Source organism: Phyllostomus hastatus, unplaced genomic scaffold, assembly GCF_019186645.2.
Source record: "Phyllostomus hastatus isolate PE091 unplaced genomic scaffold, TTU_PhHast_1.1 phas_scaffold_317, whole genome shotgun sequence".
In the NCBI taxonomy this organism is placed as follows: domain Eukaryota; kingdom Metazoa; phylum Chordata; class Mammalia; order Chiroptera; family Phyllostomidae; genus Phyllostomus; species Phyllostomus hastatus.
This window is the reverse complement of record NW_025334023.1, coordinates 26,826,699-26,852,944: the sequence shown is the minus strand read 5'-3', so window position 1 is coordinate 26,852,944 and position 26,246 is coordinate 26,826,699. Positions and strand designations below refer to the sequence as shown.

General features: G+C 36.2%; 1 protein-coding gene across 1 annotated transcript in view; it reads right to left on the bottom strand.

The window, feature by feature from the left end:
* Window positions 1-25,684, bottom strand: part of SESN3 (sestrin 3) — a 78,040-nt gene extending 52,356 nt beyond the window's left edge. The window contains exon 1 of the mRNA XM_045817780.1: window positions 25,264-25,684. Coding sequence (XP_045673736.1) covers window positions 25,264-25,341 — 78 coding nt within the window. The 5' untranslated portion in view covers window positions 25,342-25,684. The remainder of the gene's footprint in view (window positions 1-25,263) is intronic.
* Between the last annotated feature and the right edge of the window lie 562 nt (window positions 25,685-26,246).

The following is a 26,246-nucleotide window of genomic DNA, read 5'->3' as shown; positions in this document are numbered from 1 at the left end:
TCTCTTCTAAAAGAAGAGTTGTATGATTATCAGTATACCAAACATGTATACAACTATGAGAGCATATGGGTTGGCTGCTGGGTCAGGACTCCTCACTCAATTGCTGGCACTTGGTGCTGGCTGTTGATTGGGATGCCTTGCTTCTCTCCACATGGGCTATTTTGCTTCCTGTAAGTATGGCAGCTGGGTTCCCACAAGAAGCACCAAATAGCAAAGGTGAAAGCTATATAGATCATCCCCATGAGTTTTTGTCACTAACCCTTCAAAGTCTAATTTTACTTTCTATAGCAAAGAATTTGTTTCCCTTGTTGCACTGCAAACTATCTTTTCTCTAAGATGACTATATTACAGTGGGGACAACTCTGAGTTCTTTCAGCACAATTATATGAGTGGTTCCAGAACCAAGGATTAAGTTCACCTGACAAGGTACATTTCCAAGTCAATAAAAGTAGTCCAGTGACAGTTTTTAGAAGACGTAAAGACTGATCCAATGGTGGTTTTTTGTTATTATCAAGAGAAGTGAACTTAACAAAGTCATCACTCTTAACTCAAATAACAGTTTAAATACACATATGTGATTAATCAGAATTCAGTTTGACAAGTATTTTAAAATACTTTTAACATACCAACAGACTTCCACATTCCAGATAGCCAGTAACTTCTTTTGTATTTTGTTAATGCTAATATTTGATTTCTTAGAGGAAACATAAAAATATCAAATAAGAGTACTATTATGGAACAGCATAATTTCACTGATAAGCTTAATTTCACTGACAAGCACTGAAGTTAACATTTACTACTGACACACATTCCCAGGGGAAAAGTAATACATTAAACAGGGAATAATATATAGCATCCAAACAGCAGGTAAATATTTAATTTCTTTAAGCCTAATTTATTTTTTCATATAGTTGGGATGGCATCTCAATTTCATAAAATGTGAGGATTAAACAAGATAAAGTATGAAGCATAAAAGACAGTACTGTGTTAAGAATATAGTGAACACAAAATGAAAAGTAGGCCTATCTTCAAAATTTAGATAGAATTTCTGGCAAGATTTACTAATTTCCCTCCATTCTGGATTGTTTTTCTAAGCTTCATTAAGAAATGTAGTTAAGTTATTGTTAGTATTATATCCCCCCACACACCCACTTGTGTGTTTGTTTTTCATCTATGTAGTTTTATTTTCTGATTACAAAAATAATATACATTCGAGGTGGAAAATGAAGAAAACAAATAAGGAAAAAAATTTTTTTTAATGAAAATACTTTTTTTAGAAAAGATTTTTTTAATTTATTTATTTTTAGAGAGGGAAGGGAGGGAAAGAGAGAGAGAAACATCAATGTGAGGTTGCTGGGGGTCATGGCCTGGAATGTACCCTGACTGGGAATTGAACCTGCGACAGTGGAAAAAAATTCTTTATAATTTTATCATACAAAAATCTCCCACTTTTAACCTGGTGGTTACCATCCTTCTAATACGTTTTTCGAAGCATATGTTTGTGTATGCATATATATAAATTTACTAAAGATCATTATTTTACACATTTTTGTAATTTACTTTTCCCCATAATTTTCCCCCATACATTTTTAAAACTTCACAATAAACAATGCATTTAAATGAATTTAGATGACAAATTCATGATGGTTCTCTATAGTCCCCTCACAGATGACACACGTCAAAGACATCTATGATCTGTAATGATTTAGCTATATTTTAAAATCACTGAATTTCTATACTGAATTTATCACATATAAAATTAGTACATTTACTAATAGGATAACTTTTTCAATTATAGTCATTGTTCTATAACACAACATATGTGCCCTTAAAAAAATTCACTACACTATGCAAAATCATACAATGAAACCAAAGGGCTTATGGGGAAAATGAGACAAAGGGCACTTTAGAAACTGCATCAGTTTTACATTTTAAAAAAGGAACCTAATAAAAAAAATTTACCAAAAGGCATTTTACAAAAAAAAGTTACCAAAGTTTTATGCATGTTAAATGGTTAAAAATGCATATGTATTACAATAAATACGGCATATTACATTACAAAAAACCTGAAGGTTGCCTGTGGAAGTGGGTATTGAAAGGGCTGCAGCCTGTGAGTTATGAAGCAGTGGGCGGATGATCTGAAATTGGATGGAAAGTTTTAACACTAGATGTGGATGGATGGCGCTAATAATACACTGGTGAACTAAGTGAGGTAGAAGGCAGGTATCTGAAGGACATGTTTGTCTTTAGCACATTCCTAGGCAGCTTAGATTGGCTAGGTGCAGTTTTCTGAATTCATCTAGTATTTCTCGGGGACGAAACTGTGCATAATAAGCAAATGCAAATTCAACATTATACTTTAATTATTTCCTAATACAGCAAATGGAACAAATATGCTGAAGTGTTATAGCAGAACTGACAGCATGTTGCCTTCTAACACTATCATTTAAACATAGCCAGGTAGCTTGGCTGCCTAGAGCATTGTCCCCACATGCCGAGGTTGCAGGTTCTATCCAGGTCAAAGCACATAAAAGGATCAACCCATGAACGCACAAACAAGTGCAACAAAGAATCAATGTTTCTCTTTCTCTCTCCCTTCCTCTTTTAAAAATCAATTTTTAAAAAAAGACAGAAAGGAAGATTAAATAAATGATGCCAATATATCAGACAAAAGACTTTTTAATAAACAGAAGTTAAATTGTTCTTATTTTTAAAAAGTTATTTCAACAAAGTTCACTGGCAAGGTGAAGAGAATGAGAAAAAACTGTGGACAATCTGCTTTTAATTGTCATATAATTCATGATAATTACACATAATCCTTATCTTCCTTATATCAAAAATTTGGCATACTAAAAAAAAGTAAATACCAAAAACAGTTAATTTAAGCAGTTTATAATTAGATTTCCATTTTATTTGAAAAACAAATTCACAGAAAAAGATATCAAATTTTATTTTTTTAAAATGGGATGCTCTGACATTATTAGAATGAAATAATAGTATATCTCAGATAATCATTAATTACTTCCTAGTATATGTTTTTAAAACCATAATGACAAACCAAGTTTATAAATTGCAAGGTTATAATCAACTAAACAACCAAAATTTCTATTAGTCAAAAAGTTTATAACCTTATTAAAGGAAATGAAATAAAATCATGAGAGCACATGGATGAAAATGTCTAACAATCAGTAATAAACAATAGGGCAACTTATTTCTATTTATGAGGCAAAATGGAAGTAAAACATTGAATTTCTGTATGTTTTTCTTGTGTTTCTGGATGTTGGGAATTTCTATCTAGGTCAAGCAAAAACAAACAAAAAAATAATTGTGGGAGTAGTCATTATAGTTGTAAGCAATTTAACTTGTGTACCTGGTATCTTCATCTATGAAATTGGGATAATAATACTATCTACCTCATAGGGTAGTGTAGTATAAAGTCTAAAATTCAGACCCAATATTATGTGCTGCCTTGACATCTGATAAAATTGGGAGCATCTCAAAATATCTAAGTTCTCCTCCCCACCCACTCTCCTCATTCGAATGCAGCCCCCTGGCCAAACAACCCTCCTTCCCATCAGAAGGACCAGGTAAAATTCCTGTGTATCCTCAGGTAGCAGGTATCATTTCCTTACCAGCCCATGGAATTATTCAAACAAGCCAATACAGTTTCCCACAGGAACCACAGGGTATACCTTACCCTCAAAGCCTCCCTCTCACAGCCCCCAGTTCATTCTGAGTGCAACCTCAGTATAGCCCTGTGTGGCATACAGTGCTCTCTTCTCCTGGTGTGTCTATATAACTAAGAACTGTTGATCTTATCTGCCCAGTGTCTTATGTTGTGCTTGGCCATCCCAATGACCCAAAGTTTGCTCACCAACAGGGTGAACTGGAGGCTAGTGAGAATATTATGAGTTAATACCTGTAAAGCTCTTTAAACAGTGGTATATTACCTGCCACATAGGTATTTGCTATTGTTAGAATTATGCAACACTGAGTTCATAAAGTACAATATAACTAGTCAAAATGTTTAAACATTATCTAACAAGTTAAAGAAAAGATTTATACAGATTAGATTTAGAAAACTATTAGTTGGCTCACAGTGATCTGTTAATTCAATATTTCACTCAAAAAATGATGCCAACAATTAAAATGTTAAACAAACGTGGAAAATAAAGCCACTTAAGTGAGAAACACATATTTATAAAACATTGGTTACAGGTATTTTAATAAATATATGATCATTTTCAATAATTAAAATTTAGATTTAAAAAATCATTAATGCAAAAGTCATCAAAATCACATTTTGCTGCCTTGAAAAAAAACAAGTATTTAATATTTAACCATTCTTTTCTATAGAGTAGCATATTTGGATGACTGAAATTTCATTCATGCCTTCATAAATCCTAAAGACAATAATCTATGAATACCTATAAAAAGCCAAAGTAGTACATATTTTCCATTTTTACCTCCCTTCATAATTATTTAGAGAGTATCTTTCTCTCCAACCACACAGTAAGCACTCTAAAACCTAGGTCATATTCTGCATACTTTCAATTGTTCAATTGTACTTTCAATTGTTCTTACTCTGGGAAGTAAATATTAACTATAAGATTAAATTATTTTATAAAATAACCAACTTGTCCTATCTGCAGGTTCTAATAACATCTCTAGATTAACATACAATGTTCAAGTTATATATTTGATAATTCCTTAAGTTTATATATTATCTACCATACAGTATAAAAGTTGAGTAAGAAAACGGTAGCTATCTTTTTAACTCAAAATTAGGGAGAAAAAAGTAATTTTCTGGTTGAGAATTATTAAGTACCTCTTATTCCTAAAAAGAAATTCTGCAACGATTGATTTTACATAAAGGAATATGCTATCAATATACCTATACCATCTTCATTTCCAGATTGTATATATCTATGTGTACACATCTGAGTTCTCATTAGCCACCTACACAAACATTATTATTCCTTGGCAACTTACCCACTGCTTTTAGGGACAGTTATTAAATCTAAGAGCTTTTGTTTTTATTCCAATGTGTCTTTAATTTACCATCTCCTTTAATTTACCATCTCATTTGGATTTGCTTTGTGCACTATCCTTCACTTACCTGTTCTACTCTATTGTTTTGACACAGAACTAGCTCTTGAATTTTTATAAAATACATGTTTATTGCTAAAACACATAAAGACAATGAAAAAAAGTAGATGGTAAAAATATTCCAGAAAATCCACTACCCAGAAATTAATAATATTAATTTTGAATATATCTTTCTGTATGTATCTTTTTACTTTTTTAAAAAATGAAAAACTCTACAACTTTGCAGGGGAAACCTATTAGGGACGGCTGTTCTCTTCAATACATAGGTCTACATCCACTGTGTATATGTCACATCATTTGTTTAACCAATTTTCTTGTTAATAGTAACCTCAGAGTATTAAGCATTTACTGATACTTTAAAGGTGAGAAATGATTCAACTGGAAATTAATAGTATACTGAGATAAGGCTTAGTCAAGGAAGAAATAAATATAGAAAAGAACAAAAGAAGATTACAGAGGATAATGTGCTCTTCTTTTCTAGCTCCTAATATATAGTACTGACACTGACCTTTACTGAAGGCTTGGTGGCCCAGCAGTGAGAAGCAAAGGGCTTTGCCTCTTAAGTGGGGTGGGTGAAACAGGGAAAAAGGGAGGCAGGTTGCCAGAGGTCTTTTAACTGATCCATAGAGCCCAAATTGCAGGAGCCAGTTTTAAAAAATGGAGTAAATTGTTAAGCTTTTGTTTTTAATCTTGTCATTGCTTCCAGTGTTCCAGAGATACTTCTGTTTAAATATAATGAAGAATGGCCCGTCATTTTGTATTTTTAATTTTTATGAGAATAAAGTTACAACCAGAGTTAGCCAACCTTTTTTCTCTCAGGCATGGGCCTCAATCCTAAGCTTATATCTGAGCTTCTCAAGTTTCTATGAATCAGAAGATAATAATTACCACTCACTCATTAAGGGAAAGATATTGTATAGCATTTTGAAATACTCAGATATAAAGTGCTATGTTTAAAAAACTCTCCTATATTATGCTAGCTTAATCAGTCATGCAAAAATAGGCAGGAAATATTCCTATACCTTATTTTTACCATATTGCTATTTTAGGCCATGAAAATGCTTTTTAAAATTTCCTTTTTTGAGAGTCTCAAAGTCAAAAGCTGACTGCCCATTGCCATGGAGACAGTTCTATTTAAGGTACTGTATTAGTTCTCTCCTCACAGAAAATGGATAGAAAAGTGGTCAAGAGAAAAACATCACTCTCCATGGTTTATAATTAAGTAACTACATATGCTTCTGGGGCTGCTGACACCAGGGAATACGAGAGTGGGGGGAATAATTACAGTCTACCTTTCATGAGTAAGATCAACATAGGCTAAAATACATTAAGCTAGATGCAATATAAGGAAAACTCCCATTACCTAAAAATTAGATGCAACCAAATAGTAAAATAAAATTACTTATGTATAGTATCCTACATAGAAGAAGTACAATAAACTGAAACATTCTCTCCTTCTCAAAGAGCAATCTTTTATCCCTTTTATTTATCTAAGACTCATGTACAATATACATTCCTCAGGTTTGTTTTGTTTTAATTTTCAGGCATTGTGATGTGCCTTTCTGACACCCCATTTGTAACTGTCACTGAAGAGTAAGATACCAGTTTACAGGTAAAAAGAATATCCACAATTTACATGTGTATTTAATCTTGTCTAAGAGACTCAAAACAATTAAAAAACAATACATCAATTTGTCCTAAACCTATCTTTAGGACAAACATTATCATTTCTTCTGTTTTAAAAAAATAAAAGTCCTTGAGATGTACAAGTTGCCAGTTAGAGAAATAGTCACTGGAATGTAAAATATAAAATAGGGAAAATAGTCAATTAAGTTGTAGCTATGTATGGTACCAGATGGGTTGTAGACTTGTCTTGTCACTACTAATAAAATACTCTATGTCAGCCATAATTAAAAAATAATCTTTTAAAAATGGTAAAAAGAATATGGAAACAAAAAAGTCCAAGATAATTTTCTTCTGCATTAAAGCTTAAAACATTACTCTTCCTTGAAGTAAAAATAACCTAAGATGGTAAGACCCATCTTACCACTGTTGGCACTAAAACACTTATTTTTATGTAAACAAGCAATTCCAAGAGAAATGTTCACTTGCTTTCAGTCACAAACAAGCTTTCAAAGCCCAACTTCCTTTTTTGCTTAAGCTAAAGTTTAGAATCTAGCAACTAAAAGACATATCTTTCTTAAGGTTATAGCACATTATACCTAAGTGTCCAAATTTATGATTATATCTTTGAAACAGGCTAAAGGAATCTGGAATCTCCCTGATTCTAGAGCTGGTACTACCACTATTATCAGTATTAATTAATTTGCATCAATTTCCTCTTTTCTCTGTATTTCTCAAACAACTGATGGTGCATACTGAAAATAAAATGGATATATGCAATTTTGACTTACAGAAGCATTTGGTTAATAATCGCAGAACAGTGGTTCTCAGTCCTTACAGAGCATCAGGATTACTTGAGGCCTTGTTAAAATACAGAGTGACGGGCCCACTTCCAGAATTTCTAACTCAGCAGGTCTGCAGTGGGCCCCAAATTCTGCATTTGTGACAAACACCCAGGTTTTGCTGATGCTGCTGGTCCCAGGACCAAACTTCAAGAACCACTGTCCTTGATGATAAACAAGCTTACTAGCCCATAGAATTGTTATTCCCTGTTAATGTATTACTTCAATCTTTCCAAAAATGGACCATATAAAGTAAAACAATAGCTCCAGTTTGTGACGGAACAATCTGCAAAGGATATTAATTCAAGCAAAACCAAGTTAACGCCTAAAAATTGCTATCCAGTGGCTGGATAACTGCTGTGAGTTGCAATGACATTGAAGAAAATAAGCCCCTAACCAGTAGGAAATGCCCCGTGTCCTCTCTGAATTCAACTGGCCTTGAAAAGCAAGCATCCATTATAAATTTTTGAGGAGGAAATTAGTTTTTGAATGTAAATTTTTCTTAGAAATTACTCCAAAGCAATTACTCAATACATACGTTCCAGAAAAGGTATGTATCAAGTTTCTGTGAATCCAATCTAACTTTCCAACTGACTTACATCTTTATTTTAGAAATCCCTTACCTTGAATTGATTGATCTACAAATGGGAGTAGAATTTGTCTTGAACTGATTGATTTACAACCATGGAAAACACCATATTATATTTTAGTTTTCAAGTGCTAAATAATTCTGTCAAATAGTTAACTATCCATAAACACTAAAATACATTAACATGACTATAAGGACAGAATGTAAGAAAATGACTTTGTATAGTAACAAGGCACTCCTCCCCTCTTTTACGGTAATGAAATACATACCTACTACCGGAAAAAGTGATGGACAAGTTAGGAGTTCTAGAGGACAAATTACTTCATTTTTGATGACATCAGAATACCTTTCATGAATGGGAACAGTGTCTTCCTAAATGTTAAACTTACTAAATGCACATTACCACAACAGGTTCAAACCTTAGTGACACCAACATTAAAGAGGTTAACTTGCTGTTGTACACTGATGGTAAGATCCTAAATTAATTTCTTAATATTTTAAAAAATCCAATTGTATAAATATCTGAAGTTAAATGGAGTTATCATAAAGATAATCATTAATGATCAATTCTTTTCATTTGCTATTATGACAAATATATTCTTTGCAATAGTTTTAATAAAGACCAAGAGTAAAGGATGCAAGAGAAAAACACAGATGTCATGTACTACCTGGCAAAGTTTAACACCAATGAAAATTAAGATAGTTTCCATTAATGGCTGCTTATACATCATGGGAATTTGTTTTTAAAACTAAACGTATCAGATTAGTGATTACTTCATAAAAGAGAATAAGAATGATAACCCATATCAATGAATGGATTATGTACACTTAAATTCTCCCATAAATAATCATAATATGCAATCATAAGAATTTGTTACAAGAACGTCCCATCAGATCTAGTTTGGACCACACATTATTAAATGCATAGTTATCCATCTTCATTTCAGTGAAAATTCTGATTGAATACGGTTTGAATCTTGCACGTGGCACTGGCTGTCATTGCTCTCTCTGGGAGTCATTTGGTCTCAACTATGGGAAGCATTATACACTGATGCCTCTAACATATATGTGACAGGTAAATGGTTCCATACTATATTTATTGATTAGGTGCTTGGTGTAAAATTTTTAAAGCTCATCTCTATAAAAATATTTTGACTAATGATTTTTCATTTTTATCTTTTATTTTTAAATGTGTTTTATTGATTACACTATTACAGCTGTCCCAATTTTTCGCCTTTGCCTCCCTCCACCCGGTACCCCCAATCCTTCCAGCGATCCCTCACCCTTTAGTTCATGTCCATGGGATACACATATACCATATTTTTTGGACTATAAGACGCACCCTCCCAAATTTGGGAGGAATAGTGGTTGTTAATGCTGCTGTTGAGTTCTATTTACATTGGTAAAATAGTATGTTACTTATGTTATTAAATATTTTACATTTTTTGCTTCAAAAATTTTTTTTCCTATTTCCCCCTCTCTAAAACCTAGGTGTGTCTCTTATGGTCCAAAAAAATATAGGTAACTTTTTGGCTACTCCATTTCCTACACTATTCTTAACATCCCCATCTATTTTGATCTTACCAATTTACACTTTTTGTTTTTTATTTTTTTAATATACTTTATTGATTATGCTATTACAGTTGTCCCATTTCCCCCCTTTATTCCCCTCCACCCTGCACACCCCCTCCCATCCACATTCCCCCCCTTTATTTAGTTCATGTCAATGGATCAGACATATACATTCTTTGGCTTCTACGTTTCCCATACTATTCTTAACCTCACCCTGTCTATCTTCTATCTACCATTTATGCTACTTATTTTCTGTACCTTTCACCCCTCTCCCCCCACACGCTCCCCCAGTGATAATCCTCTATGTGATCTCCATTTCTAGGATTCTGTTCCTATTCTAGTTGTTGGCTTGTTTTCATTTTAGGTTCGGTTGTTAAAAACTGTGAGTTTGTTGTCATTTTACTATTTATATTTTTTATCTTCTTTTTCTTAGATAAGTCCCTTTAACATTTCATATAATAAGGGCTTGGTGATGATGAACTCTTTTAACTTGACCTTATCTGGAAAGCACTTTGAGGGCATCTGCCCTTCCATTCTAAATGAAACCTTTGCTGGAAGAATAATCTTGGATGTAGGTCCTTGCCTTTCATGACTTTGAATACTTCTTTCCAGCCCCTCTTGCCTTCAAGGTTTTGAGAAATCAGCTGACAGTCTCATGGGCACTCCTTTGTAGGTAATTATCTCCTTTTCTTTTGCTGCTTTTAAGGTTGTCTCCTTATCTTTCATCTTGCATAATGTAATTATGATGTGCTTTGGTATGTTCCTCTTTAGATCCAACTTCTTTGGGACTCGGAGCTTCCTAGACTTCCTGGAAGTTTATTTCCTTTGCCAGACTGGAGAGGTTCTCCTTTATTATTTGTTCAAATAAGTTTTCAATGTCTTGCTCTTCTTCTTCTCCTTCTGGCACCCCTATGATTGAGATATTGGAACGTTCAAAGATGTCCTAGAGGTTCCTAAGCCTCTCCTCATTTTTTTGAATTCTTGTTTCTTCTGTTCTCGTTGAATGTTTCTTTATTCATTCTGGTCCATTGATTTGAGTCCCGGTTTCCTTCCCATCACTGTTGGTTCCCTGTACATTTTCTTTTATTTAATTTTTCATAGGCTTCATTTTTTTCCCTCTAATTTGCAACCATATTCAACCAGTTCTGTAAACATCCTGATTACCAGTGTTTTGAACTGTGCATCTGATAGGCTGGCTATCTCTTCATTGCTTTGTTGTATTTTTTTCTGGAGCTTTAATCTGTTCTTCCACTTGGGCTGTTCTTTTTGTCTCAGCCCACCCATTACGTGGTAGGGGGTGGAGCCTTAGATGTTCACCAGGGTGAGGTAGCCCATGTCGCTGCATTATTACGCTCTATGTAGGGGAGGGGTCCAAGAGGGAATAGTGTGCTTGCTCTGCTCTCTGCCAGTTTTCAGTCACTTCTCCCACTACCCACAAGCAAAGTGGGTCCTTCCAGTGCTAATTCCCAGGTGGGTGGTTTTGTATGTTCTAGGACCCTGTGGGTCTCTCCAACAAACTTTCCTGTGAGGCTGGGAGTTTCTCCTACTGCTGCCTCAACCCCCACCAGTGTTTTCAGTCAGAGGTTTGAGGCTTTATTTCCCTGCTGGAAAACTCTGGGTTGTGAGGTCTCTCTCATTTTCAAGTTGTTTCCCCAGTTTATCTGCATGTGAATGTGGGACCATAGACTTTGTAATCTGCCACAATGTGGGTCCACCAGTCATAGCCTTGCCTTCCCCAGTCCTCCAGCGGCTGCCTGTCTCCACCCCACCTATAGGATGAATCTTTCTTCTTTAACTCCTTGGTTGTCAAACTTCCGTGCAGTTTAATTTTCTGTCAGTTTTGGTTTTTAAATTTGTTGCTGTCCTTCTTTTGGTTGTGCGAGGAGGCACAGTGTGTCTACCTACACCTCTATCTTGGCACGAAGTCACAAAATCACCAATTTATACTTCTTAATCCCTGCACCTTTTCCTCCATTCTCCCCCTACCCCCTCCCAACTGATATCCCTCCAAATCATCTTCCGTTTTTTAAATTACTGACCGCCATCTCTTCTCATCAGAGGTGTCTGTTTTCACTGAATTACCCTCCTCTCATGCACACTCCCAATACCAGCATTCATCTATCTCTGCCTTCAGGTATGTCCTACCTTTAACAGCTCCTAAGTTCATGTTTATTTTACTTTATTACATGACACATTTCCTGAGGGCCACTATGTTTATGATGGTTGAGGAAGTTAGTTACAGAAGTAGGTTTTCAATGGAATGAGTTCAACACTTTAAAATTATTTACTGTAGAAAAACTACTGTGCCTGTCAGCACTGCCTATCAGTAGTCACAAAGAGTGTCTATAGAACTACCACAAATTATCTCTTTTCTAGAGCCCTCAAAGACACGTGAATAACAGAGCTCTGAAATCCTAACACAGGGACTTTGACCAGCACAAAATATATTCAGGTTCTTGAGTGATTAATTTTGTACTACAACACATCAATCCAAACCACTCATAATAAATTAAGTTTTGGAAAACAGTCAAAATGTAACTTTAATTAAAATCTAAGGCTCTGTAAGGCATAATAGCACCTCTACTGAAATCAAATAAGGTGTGACAATTTAAAAAGAGGTAAAAAGCATTCTGTTTATAGTGCTAAATGACCTCACTTATGTGCCTTCAAGTATATTCAGTATCTACATATTCAGTTTTACTTTGGATCCATCAAAATTACATGGTATTTACCCAGGTACTATGTAGACAGGTCATTCTAATTAGAAATTTTTACAAATGACAGTCTGCTTTTGATTAATTTTGCACACCAATAAAATAATAGCTAGAATGATACAGAAAACATTTTTAATAAGTACTATTACTATGTATATTTTAACAATAAGTAAAACACAATTCAGAAAGGTCAGTTAATCTAGGCCTCTGATGTCAAATTCACTGCACTTTCTTTTGTCCCCAGAGGTCAGCAAACTACCAAATGCTGGGCAAATCCAGCCTACTGTCTTCTTCTGTACTGCCTGGGAGGTAAGAATGGGTTTTATACTGTTAAGCGATTAAAAAAAAATCAGAAGAATGCCCATGAACATTATATAAAATTAGAATTTCAGTGTCCATAAGTAAAGTTTTATTGGAACAAAGCTACACTCTTTAATGTAGAGTTGCTATGGCTGGTGTCATGATACAAAGACAGACTTCAGTAGGTGTCACAGAGACAACTACTTAGGCTATCCTTTAGGCCTACAAGCCTAAAGTGATTTACTGTCTAGCTCTTTCCAGAAAAAGTTTACCAAACCCTGTTCTGTACTATTTGTCAAGAGAGGAGAATAATCTTAAGACTTCTTTGTGAAATCAGATATGTTGCAATTCATCACATTACTTAGGCAAAAACTCTGATGTCTTCACTCTGTGTTTTTTAGTGCCTAACAGATAGAAACACTTAATGTTTGTTGAATGAATAAATGAATGAAAGATACTCATATAGTAAGGGAGTGGTTGGCTTATATATCTTTACAGCCCTTACATTTCTTGACTGCTTAAGAATATGAAGGCCATGAAAGGGTAACAGTGTTGAGATATCAAGTAGGCATAAGACTGCAATCTATGTATTTTTATCAAAAAAGGAAGAACTATTTCTACATTCTCATTTACCAAAACATGTATTTTCCTTCATTTTTAAGGGCACTATATACTAAATAGGTCTCCTGCATATAGGTCTCCTGCATAATCATAAGAAGTTTTAAGTTCATGCTAATCTTGGGTGTTCAACAATGCACTTTGCCTAAGGAATATTAGAATCTGTACCTTGTTATTTTAATAGCTACACAGTGTAAAACAATATCTGAAAAGATTAACTATATAGCTCTTACTCCACTAAAAAAAATAAAACTTGAACAGAAATAGGTATTCTATACTCCAACTGAAAAGTCACTAATTTTAAGTAATATAAGAATTTTAACATTAATTGGGGCTCAGTGCTAAGGTACCTTTAGCTTAGGTGATTCTGCTTTGTTTTTATTTTAGTGGAGTAAATTTGCTGGTCTTGTTTTCCTTTATTAATTTATACCAAAAATTAAGTTACACAGTTAAACTCCTAATTTCATATGAAAAGGAAACTTCCTGGGGAGTTAAAATTTACTATTTTTTTTTCATTACCTTAAAGACAGCGGCCCTGGCTGGTGTGTCTCAGTGGACTGAGTGCCAGCCTGCAAACCAAAGGGCCGCTGGTTCAATTTCCAGTCAGGGCACAGGCCTGGGTTGCGGGCCAGGTCTGTGGGTAGGGGGTGGGGTGGGCCAAGAGGTAACCACACATTGATGTTCCTTTCCCTCTCTTTCTCCCTCCCTTCTTCTAAAACTAAATAAATAAAATATTTGAAAGGAAAAAAAAATGAGACAATGACAGGTAGCAAAAAATATGCAACCTTGCTTAAAATGCTGGGCCAGAGACTTAGAACAGAGTGAATAAGAATAAGCCAGCTTGATGATGGTCCTTGGTTATCCAAACTCCCTGATTATAACCCAATTTTTATCCCTTTCTTTTTTTCAACTCCCACATGAATACTGAATGCAATGGCCTTAACAGTTTTCCTATTAGATACAATAACTAAACTATCCTCAGAGTAAATGTATTAAAAATGTTTTTTTTTTCCAGTTGAAATCATTACTGTTTTTAGTGTTAAGTATAACAAATTAGGGAAGATAGACTCCAGTGAATCAACTGCTTTTATTTCAGGATATATTTTCCCCTGGAAACAATGTTATACCTAGTGGTTAGGTTTCCAGGCTAATCAGTAAGTGCCTATTGACTATACCTGTCACATCAGTAGTACTCTGGAACTTAACTAGCTTTCTTACTGTGTTTCCATGGAATTCTCTCAGTTCTAATTTACAAATAGCAGAATGACATCTTCCCACAACATAAAACCTTTGTAAGACTAGAAACTCATCTACAGTTGTAGTATTTACTATAGGAACTGTAAGGAGAAAGGCCTGTGGAAGGATGCAAGTCCCAGGGTTTCTTTGCTTCCCTTACCATTATTTTTGCCTTAACACAGGAAACCAAAATGAATGATGGAAATGAACATTCATGTTATTTATCCTCATAAATCACTTTTTAACTACAAAAGAAATCACCAGAATGTGAGAATATTTCTTCGATGACCTAGTCAAGAGACAGTATTTAACTCAAAATGTTTCTAGACAGTGTTTTATGCTAGAGATACTACAGCAATATTGAATGAATCGATGTTATTGAACTAATGAATGGCTAGTTAGCAAAACGAGGAAGTCAGAATTTGCTGGGAAATCCAGAAAAATACATTCTTGGATTAGGAAATAAAGGTCACATAATTAACAACAGATTTATATAGATAAAATAGCTAGCTAGCAAGCTCAAAACTGTTCAATGAGAACTTCAATTTGTTTCTCAACTTACTTATTATAGATGGAAATTTTGCATTTCTAATGTACAAAGTAGAAAATATCTGAATTTGAAATGACTCCTATTAATCTCTCAAATAAACAGGTCACATTAAGTTTCATTAATTTTACATTTTCTAAGAGTCTTCTACATAAAAGAAAACATGTATAATGTAAGGCAATACAGTGTTTATACCTGTAAAATGAGCCAGGCTTTGAAACTCAGGTTTCAAAATCTGACACTTATTGGTATTCTGACCTTAAGCAAGTTAACTAAAGTTCTCTGGAGCCCTACTTTCTTCATCCACAAAATGTAATTGTTCATAGGTTTATAATGACAAGTAAATGTGATACATCACTAGAGCTTAAATATTTAGCACAGTCTATGGCACACAGGCAGAAGGGAAACTACTATTGATGATATTATAAAATGCATTTCAAAACTAAGAGTTGCAGTCCCAGAGAATTAACAGTCATATTTCACAAAATCTAGCTTTAGTTACCCATGAGGTAAATCTGACATATCTCCACTATTGGCAAAGAAAGATTTTGTTTCTTTGACTAGGTCCATCTTTGCAATTGAGGGAGATGTAAAAATAAAATATATATCTAGAAATGAGAATGTATACTTCTATTACAAGTAGCTATTAAACAGTACTCAAAATACATATTTTGTACTTGTTAAGTAAGAAATCTCTAGGGCAAGAAATAATATGGCCCTAAATCAGCCATCTCTATACTTGGTCATACTTATTCATATGCATGCTTAATACATTCTTTATGAAACAAAGTTAAATGCCTATCATTTCTTATTAAAAGCTTTCAGCAGCAAAATGCAAGGTATCTCAATCCATCACTGAATATCCTGTAATATTCATGTGTCCCTCAGGAGGCAGGCAATATCCTGGCCCATAAACCAATGAATGGTTCACTTCTGGTGGATCTAAAAAGTAAAGGCTAGCTAAGGGGTAGTCCAGGCCTACGAACAACAAGGATACCACAGCTGGCTTGGGGGACTTCCAACGGAAAGGAGTTGGGAGGTGAAGGAGAGGAAGAGATGAAAGAGGAAATGGCTTAGCCAGAATTCTATGGGGAAGTGAACCTTAGGAGATGACCTACAGAGAATCTTGGAAATTTGAAGGTATTCCCTTAACTACTCTGAAACAGCCATCCCTTAAAGGACACTAGCAGATTCCAGGAGGTAAAGTATGTGTCCATATCAAAGCAATGGCCACTTTACATTTTAGAAGAACCAAGACCTAAGGCCAGTATGCTGTCTTAGAGGACTAACATTCTTGCTCCCTATCAGAACTCTGTCCAAAGTCTGGTATAATACTTAACTGAAACATTCCCATGGTCACAAAGATGACAAAATAGTCCTTCCTACTGAACTTCTGAAAGTGTTCATTATAAAGAGAAAAATAAATAAAAAGACATTATAAGACATATTTTGGAAAATGAGAAAAGTTATATTAGGTTACATTGTATCCAATGTAAATATACTGTTTATATATATACATACACACACACACGTGCAATACATTTTTAAATCAAAATCCTATTTTGCTAAAAATAAAATTTCCATTAACCAGACCCCAAATAAGAAGGAACTTTATACGGGAACAATATCTGTAAATTGTTAATTTTAATTTGTGCTAAGTGCAATAAATACAGTATACTTGGATAGCATGGCAATCCTAGGAATAGAGGGAGAAGGGAGTTTGAAGATTAGAGAAGACCTTAGACATGTAAAAGGATGCTCAACATCATTAGCCATCAGAGAGATGCAAATCAAAACCACAATGAGATACCACCTCATACCTGTGAGAATGCCCATCATTAATCAACAAGTAAGTGCTGCCAATGATGTGGAGAAAAGGGAACCCTAGTGCACTGTTGGTAGGAATGCAGGCTGGTGCAGCCACTGTGGAAGAAGTACGGAATTTCATCAAAAACTAAAAATGGAAACTGCCTTTTGACCTAGCAATTCCACTGGTGGGATTATACCCTAAGAATCTTAAAACACCAATTTAGAAGAACCTATGTACCCCTATATTCATAGCAGCATTATTTACAATAGCCAAGTGCTGGAAGCAACCTAAGTGCCCATCAGTAAATGAATGGATCAAAAAACTGTGGTACATTTATAAAGTGGAATACTATCCAGGAGAAAGAAAGAACTCCTACCCTTCATGACAGCATGGACGGAACTGGAGAATATTGTGCTAAGTGAAATAAGCCAGGTGAAAGACAAGTATCATATGATCTCACCTATAAGAGGAACCTAATGAACACAAACAAGTAAAATGGAATCAGAGGCAAGGAAACAAGGAACAGACAGCACCAGAAGGGAGGGAGACAAGGGTGGGAAGGGGAAGGGACTAGTCAAGGAACAGGTATGGATGACCCTTGGACATGGGCAACGGGGTGAGGATTGACTGTGAGAGGTGGGTGGGCTGGGCGGACAAGAGCAAAGAGGAAAATTGTGACTATGGAAGAACAACAAAAAAACATTAAAAAAAAAAGACTTTCTGGAGATGTCATAGTAGTTTTGAAGAATTTGTATGTTCCACTCATTGCTATGCAGAACTGTGGCTCAGCAGTTCTCAAATACTTCAGTTTTGAAACCCCTTCACTCTCTTAAAAATTATCAAGGACCCCAAAGAGCTTTTGTTTATGTGTTGGTTACAACTGTCAACATTTACTGTGTTAGAAATTAAAACAGAAAATTATAAGTGTTTGACTCATTTATAATAATCCCTTACGTGTTATGTAAGTCACATATTTTTATAAGAATAAATTTTCCAAATCATAAAGAGTGATTTACAATTTTGCAACTCTCTTTAGTACAAATGATAGCCAAATTTCATATGTGCTTCTGCATTCAATCTCTTGTAATATGCTTTGACCAAAGTTAGGAAAATATGGCCTCACACAGATAATATAGTTGGAAAATGTGAAAGATAGTTGTAAATATTCTCCTTTGATATCACACCAAAACTTGACAAGTAGAGGTTCTTAAAGGTTAGTTGCAAAGTAGAATCTGAAACCCTATCGGTGAACTTAACTTCCTAGTTTTATTAAAATTTGTGTCCTGTACTTTGAATGGATCTTTTACCCATGTATGATTTTGATGAAGATTTTTCTCAAAAATGAGCAGTGATCCTGAAAATTTAAGAAAAATAACTGACAATACTTTGTTTTTTTTTAAAAAAAAATCAGATGGCAAAGATCATGCCCATTGTGCTTAACTGATTGGTTCTTAGCTGAAAAAGGCAGGGCCTGATAGCAATGGCTTTATACATTGGTCACTTGGAAGATACTGGTTCACTGACTTATGCAGATCTTCCAAATGTTGCCAAATTTTGTTATACATCAAAATACCATATTCATTAGTATCACCCAAGAAGAATGCCTTTGAGAATTGGGAAGCTTTCAGACTAATGATGGCAGATATACATTTTCCAAAATTCTAGTATTTCCTTGAAAGTTTGAATTTTTTTCACTGGTAATGAATACTGTCAGGTTTTTTCCTTGAAATTTTAGGGCCACAGCCATTTTAAAGGAATTTTTAACCAAATACCCAAAGTTTGTCTGACAGGTATTCTTTTAAATAAAAATGGGGTTATTGAACATCTTTTTAATTTTAAATTAACATAAAATTAACTTTTTCATATGTGTAGCTCGGTGTATTTTCACATATTTGTCTACCTACCTTCATAGTCAGGAAACAGCAATTCTATCACCCAAAAACTCCCCTAATGCTGCCTCTTTGTAGTCAAAACTTCGCCCCACTGCAGCCCCTGACAAACACTGATCTAATCTCTGTCCCTTTAGAGTTGCTTCTTTTAGAAATGTCACCTACATAGAATCATAGAGGATATAACATTTGGAGATTGACTTCTTTCAGTGTAATGTCTTTGGAGACTCGTGCGTGTTGCTTTTTATGACTAAGCAGTATTCCATTGTATGGATATACCATCGTTTGTTTTACAGTCATTTGTTAAAGGATATTTGGGTTTCCAGTTTGGGGCAATTTTGAATAAAACTGCTAAAAATACAGCTTTTTAAATGGTGTTACATTTCAAAAGTGGGTAGTTTAGCTTGTAACCAAAACAACTGCACATATTCTTTACCTACAGATAATGAATGTGCTATGCAGAAGTGCTTTACATACTTCTAATTTTGTCACACAGGATATTTTAAGCAGACAGACATTCAAGGTCAAGATTTAAATTTAAATTCTTACTGCTTCAGTGACTCTTTTTTTTTCAGTCATTTTTAAAATTTTTCACGAGTTTATTTACTTACTTTTTAGAGAGGGAAAGGGAGGAAGAGAGGGGAAGAAACATCAATGTGTGGTTGCCTCTCACATGCCCCTACTGGGAACCTGGCCCGCAACCCAGGCATGTGCCCTGACTGGGAATTGAACCAGTGATCCTTTGTTTTGCAGCAGTCCAGTGCTCAATCCACTAAGACACAGCAGCCAGGGCTGGGGACACTCTTAAATGAAATGCATTTTTTCCCCACTGAATAGATGGCAGTAAATACAATTACTGTTCGGTGCCACTACCCTGACTTACACTAAGGGGCCAGCAGTTTTTACTTCAGTGCTGTTGCACACAGTGGAAAAAAGCAATAAAATCTTAGTATGGCCATAAGAATACTTTTGAACCCTTGATCTCCAAAAGGTCTTGGACACCACCAGCATATGAAGATCGTATTAGACAAGTGTTGTTTTATCTGAAGGAATGAACCAAAACAACTGTTACAGAAATAGTAAAAATAGCCAGCTAACGCCTTTCCTTTCCTACCAGGTGCTCTGTAATAAAGGGTCAAAGAGTAGCTAAAATTAGTATTTCCAACCAATATTACCTGTGCTTTTTTAGGTACCTATAGGCATTCCCAAGATGCTTAAGCTGGAATGTGGATACTCTCTGACAACCTGAATACTGAGGCAGACAACTGAAATACTGTTTTATTTATTATAGAAGCAGTAATGAGAATTAAATGGACACCTTACTAGTTAGTTGTATGACAAAGGCCACGCCACTTAAATGTTCTCCGTTTGTGAAAATCAATTGAGATAACGTGAATACACTCTAAAAATTGTGGTAGTCTAGACAAACATAACCCAATCCCTTCAAAGGGGAAAAAAGAAAGAGATGAAGAGATGGAGGAAACGACAGGAGACTTTTACTTCCATAACTCTTCTCCCAAATTAAAATCAGTTTTGTTTTGCTTTGCCCTAGAATTGCCCCCAACTTCTAAAAGCACAATCATCCCTAACTTTTAGTCTTTTCAAACCTAGTATCAATTTCCCTCTTCTGCTGAAGTGTCCAAAATGCAATTTTATTTTATTATTTGAAAAAACAAAAGCTACCCAATGGATTACTATTTAAGGCAGGGCCGGGGGGCGGGGCACTGGATACAAATACATATATGCAAATTTTAAAATGTTCATCATTCTAACTAAAAGCGTATCTTTACCTCCCATTTACAGGCAATAATGAAATGGCACAAAAATGTAAAGAATAACCAAATTATTCAGTTATGTATATATTGCCACAACACAAAAAACTAAGATATGAGGAAAAAAGAAAAATAAATAGGCTTGTCTTCTTTTTATATTTATAGTTGTACTCTATGGTTTACAAAGTATTTTAACATGCATTATTTCTCTCAAGCTATGCAGCTACCTGTAAGGTAAGTGGAAATCATCTACATTTTACAGAGAAAACTAAGTTTCAAGGAGGTTAACTAACTTGCCCACAATTTTATAAAGGACCTATCAAAGACCTAACTGTGAGCACATTTTATGGATCCCAGAATCACTACATTAGCAGTTAAGTTTTAGCAATTTATTTGGGCATGGAAAGAGTAGCAGAATCCCTTTTACAAATGAAATCTTATACTGAACCTGAAATGTGAAGCACATAAACATACAAAACAATTATTTTTATCAGTTTTTGTCAAAGTAACTACTGATAACACTAAGTTTGCATTCTCAAATGTAAAAATTTAACATAAGTAGATATGTACAGAAACAATATTTTAATGAAAGGCCAGTGCCTTCATAATCAATGAATATCTTTCTCAAAAGTGTCATATTGCCCCAGCTGGTGTGGTTCAGTGGACTGAGTAGTGCCTGTGAACCAAAGGGTGGCTGGTTCAATTCCTGGTCAAGGCACATGCCTGTGTTGTGGGCCACGTCCCCAGTAGGGGGCACAGGAGAAGCAACCACACATTTACATTTCTCTCCTTCTCTGTCTCCCACCCTTCCCAAGAATAAATAAAATCTTTTTTTAAAAAGTCATATTAACAAAAATCTTCAAATAAAAGGTAGCAGAACAAGGTTTACGTCAAACCTATACAAAAACCTTACAACCAAAGATAACTTTTTAAACAATGTTAAAATTGGATCCAACTTAAAAATTTAATCCAACTCAAGCATTTTTGAATACGAGTATTTCAGGGGCCCATAAAAAGCTGTTTGAAAACTACTGTATAGTAAGTTGCTATCATAAACTCACTGCTTAATCTCCATTTAGTTCACTTAGATAAAATGAAGTAAAAAAAATGCTTTTGACAATCAAAACTATGTATGTAAGAAACCTGATTAAATAAGGCAGAATATAGCCACAGACAAAGCAATTCCATTCTGTTCTCAGAACCATACTGAATTGCTATTAACTGACAATTTTGACTCAAAAAAATGAGGTTTGTATGGTTTAATCCAATATTTCCCATTTTATTTTTAGTCTCTTGGCCTACAGAACCATCAAAATTTTCAAAATAAGTGACTATATAAGCGAAGTGGAAAACTACAACAACCAACAAATATATACCACTAAAACTACTAAATGTACTTAGAATTTTTAAGCGTTAAATTCTGTATAGTGCAGAATTTCATTCAATCTAAAGCACCAACTGCTTCCTGGCTGGCGTAGCTCAGTGGATTGAGCACGGGCTGGGAACCAAAGTGTCCCAGGTTCGATTCCCAGCCAGGGTACATTCCTGGGTTGCAGGCCATAACACCCAGCAACCGCACATTGATGTTTCTCTCTCTCTATCTCCCTCCCTTCCCTCTCTAAAAATAAATAAATAAAATCTTTAAAAAAATAAATAAAAATAAAAATAAAGCACCAACTGCTTAATAAAAGTCCATTGTAATGTGCCACCTTTCATTTGTTGGAAAATTAGTGGACTGACAGTTACCTACCTTTCTTAATGCAGTTTGGCATTCCACTTTAAAATTTATCTAGTTGTCCCTGGAATTTCTTCAAGTAAAATGTATTACACTTTCAAACTCATTAACTTTTCCAAAATAAATACAAGCATTTCCTCGTTTATTAGAAACTTTATTGCATTATTTCATTGATAATAGAACAAGTTAGACATAGTAAGAGTTATAGATTTGTGGACAGTTTTGTTTGTTTTCCTCTGCAGTTTACTTCTCCATTCTTTTTACTGACCTAAAGTTACCAAATTAGACATGTTCCGTAACTGAAGAAGCTCTTTACTTTGGAGGACACTGAAGCAAAATTATAAAGGAACTTCTAAGTGTGACTCTCATACAATATAAAATTCTATTTTTAGATAATTGGTTTAAACTAAATTACTTCATGTGAAGGTGAGTCCAGTTCTTTTTTAAGATCCCTACACTACCCCCTACCCTCCCCAAATTCAATACATTGTAACAAATTAAGCCACTGACAGAAAAAGGCATCATGCCACAAATAAAGGTGGATCTTCCTTCATCATTAATGAGGGTCAGAACAGCAAAAGATTAATTCACACTGGGTGTGCATGAGTTTCATTCTTCCATTATTAACTACACTGAACAAAAATTTAAAATGCTATGACTCACTTAGTTATAAGTGGAAAACAGGATAAATTCAGAGAATCACATTTAGAAAGCTGTAGATAAATTTTACTTAGAATTATATACTTTGTATCAACAAGAAAACCATCTCATTAGAAATAAATTCTTACATGCTATTTTTAGGATGAAGAATTGCAAATGCTAAACACACTTGGTATCTTTTAAGAACATTTAAGATTAGTACTCTTTAACAAGCTACAAATGTTGCCAAGTCATGTCATAACTGGCTCAAACAATCCCATTTCCATCTACAGCTATTTCATGCTACTGCATGAATCAATATTAAATACCCCTTGGAGTCACTAAAAACTGGATTATTGGCAGAGGTATGAACAGCAATTACAAAATGTGAAAATGGTAACTATCCATTTTCCATATACCTCTTCCATTAATAATGCTTAGAAATGAAAATTTTCTTTGAGTAAATACAGATTCTTACAAGCCAAGACAAAGATATAAGGAATGCTAGCAGAGTATGATGGATCCATAGCCATGGTTCTCTCAAAGGAAAAATAAAAATAGATTCTGAAGCCTATAGCACCTCCAAACATTTTATTAGCCTACCAATATGCTAGTCATTTAAAAAAAATCAAAACCAATATAGTTCTTTTTTCCTGATTCAGTTAAAAGAAATAACTAGCTGTTATTTTAGTCAGGCTTGAGTTAAAACAAATGTGTAACAAACAACACTTTTTTTCATGTTAAAGACATAACCTATCACTTTTAAAGTTAGGGAATAATCATTCTTTTAAAAGCTCATTTGAGATGCCTTTGGCCCTGCAGTGAAAGAGTTAACATTGGACTAAGCAGATCTGCACTTCTGATCCATTACATTTCTCACAAGCTGCCCTACAATGGGCTGAACAAGTATCAACTGTAATTTGATTCCAGAGTTTATGGAAAAAAAATAACTGCACATACTCAACATGAACATTTAATACAAATGTTTTAAGAAAAACATACTAAATAAGAGCAATTTAAGGCATATATAACTGTTCAATTAACATCAAATCTGCAATCCTTTTCTTTCTTCACGCTCTCGAATAAAATAGGAAAGAAAAAAAAAGCTGCAGCCCTACTGCAGGGAAAAGAGGTTTGAAAAACAACTTTGATTGGCACTTGGCCTGACCCACAGAGGAAGAAAAACAGTTTTTGGACAAAGAGCGCAAATATTTGAGCTTGCTTACTTAGATGCTTGCTTTCTTTCTTAATAAATAAAGAACAATCCCAGCTGAACTGTATTTAGAGAAATTGACTTAAAAACGGTGCCCTCTTCATCTTAGTCTTTCAGTCCCAACGCATTTGCATAGCTCAGCAGTTTTAATTCATTTGTACTGGACAAACAGAAGCACCTCAACTTATGTTTCCACTTAACGAAATGAAAAAATAGTTTGGAAAAGAACAATTTGATTATAATATTATCCAATGCCCAGCGTTAAAGTCTGATTAAAAGCTTTTCTGGGTCTAAAGCGACATCCCCCCCCGCCCCCTCCCCCCGCCCCACGTTAAAGGAACGATTAAGCCAAGTAAGTTAACCAATACTGGAGTAAACTTTCTATCAGTCACTCTTAAGAAGCAATAAGCTAATGGTGCGTCCGATTTTTCTGGACAAACGAGGGGGGCGGCAGGAGTTACTAAAAAGGGATAACTCACATCTACCTCAGTCCCCTCCTCCCCCAATCCCAGCCCGAGGAAATGAAAGGTCGAATAGCATTTCCCATGGGCATAAAGTTGAAGCTACTTTACCAGTACCTTCCATGACTGAGCTACAGACATAAGACGACCATCAGAAGAATGTAAAAAGGGGGTGTTAGGGGAAAGCGCGCAAGGAAGGCAGAAGCAACCAAGTAAACAAAAACACCCGCAAGAGATAGGCACAGCAAAAAGGGAGACAGGTTCCGCGAGACCAGAACAGGCTGTTCTGATTTCGCACCAACCTCCACCAACAGCACCAAGAGAAAGATCGAACAGGTCCCACGCTCCTCCCTTACGAAAAATAAATCCCCAACCCCTCGGGACTAGTGTCTGTCCCCGCAGAGATAAAAGCAGCAGCAGCAACCGTTTAACCTTGCACCCTCAACCCACGCCCCCCTTTTCGGTCTCGGCGTAGGGAAGGTGTCCCAGGATCCCTTTGAGCCTCGCCCCAAGAGTGCGCCCGGGGGCAAGCAGCCCGAGCCCTGGCAGGCAGGAAGCGCCCCTCTTTAGCCGGACCTCAGGCCGAGCCCGTACCTTCCGCAACACTTTCCGGCAGTTGGTACAGAGCAGGTAGTTGGCGGCGGCCGATGGGCTGCTGCCGCCCCGGTTCATCGTGGCTGCGGGCAACGAGGGCGGGCGGCGGGCGGAGACCGGGTTGTCACTGAGGCCGCTTGCGCCGCTGCAGAGCTGGACCGACCCCGCACCGCCGGTAGCGCTTCAGATTCAGCCTCCTCCAGCGGGATATCGGGATAGGAGGCGATGACCTGAGAGCAAGCGGCGCTGTCCCAGGCTACTACCGCGGCGGCTCCCGAAGCGACGGCGGAGACGGCGGCGGCTGCTCCTCACCGTCCCGTTGTTCTACCCGCCTCCATCCTCCAGACCCCCGCCCCCGCCTGGGTAGGACGAGCAGCCGCCACCGCTGCCTCCGCCGCCGCTGCAGCGCCTCAGTGCGGCCCCGCCCCCGCCTCCCTACCACCTTCACCACCTCCACACTCAGTACCGCCCCCTCCCGCCGATCGGACAGCCCCGGCCACGCCTCCGGGGCGCTAGCCCGCTACCAATGAGCAACTAGAGCTAGGTTGGGAGCTGCGCCGGCCAATCACAGAGGCCTAGGGTGCCTTGAATCTCCGGGCAAGTTAAGTTTATCTCGAAGGCTACGAACTAAAGGGACAAGGCGGGTTAGTTAGGTAGTGGGATGGGAGGGAATACAGTTTGCGCTGCTCCGCCAATAGGAGGAAGAGGGTGTGTCGTATGCAAATTAACAGAGAAGCTCGGCCCTTCCCGAAGGCAAGCCACTCCCCCTCTATAGGTCCCTGCTGAAATGGTGAGAGGGTGAGATTAATAGTTGGGAGCTAGAGCTCGCTGGTGGATCTAAAACTGAAGTAAATATTTCCTGATTTCTTGAGAAAGGTTGGGGAGGTGGCGGGGGGGGGGGGGCTGCGGGTGAGGAACTAAAATGTTCATACCGTCACATCAGTGGTTAGGCTTTCTCTCAGCCCAAATGTTAGTTTAGCTGT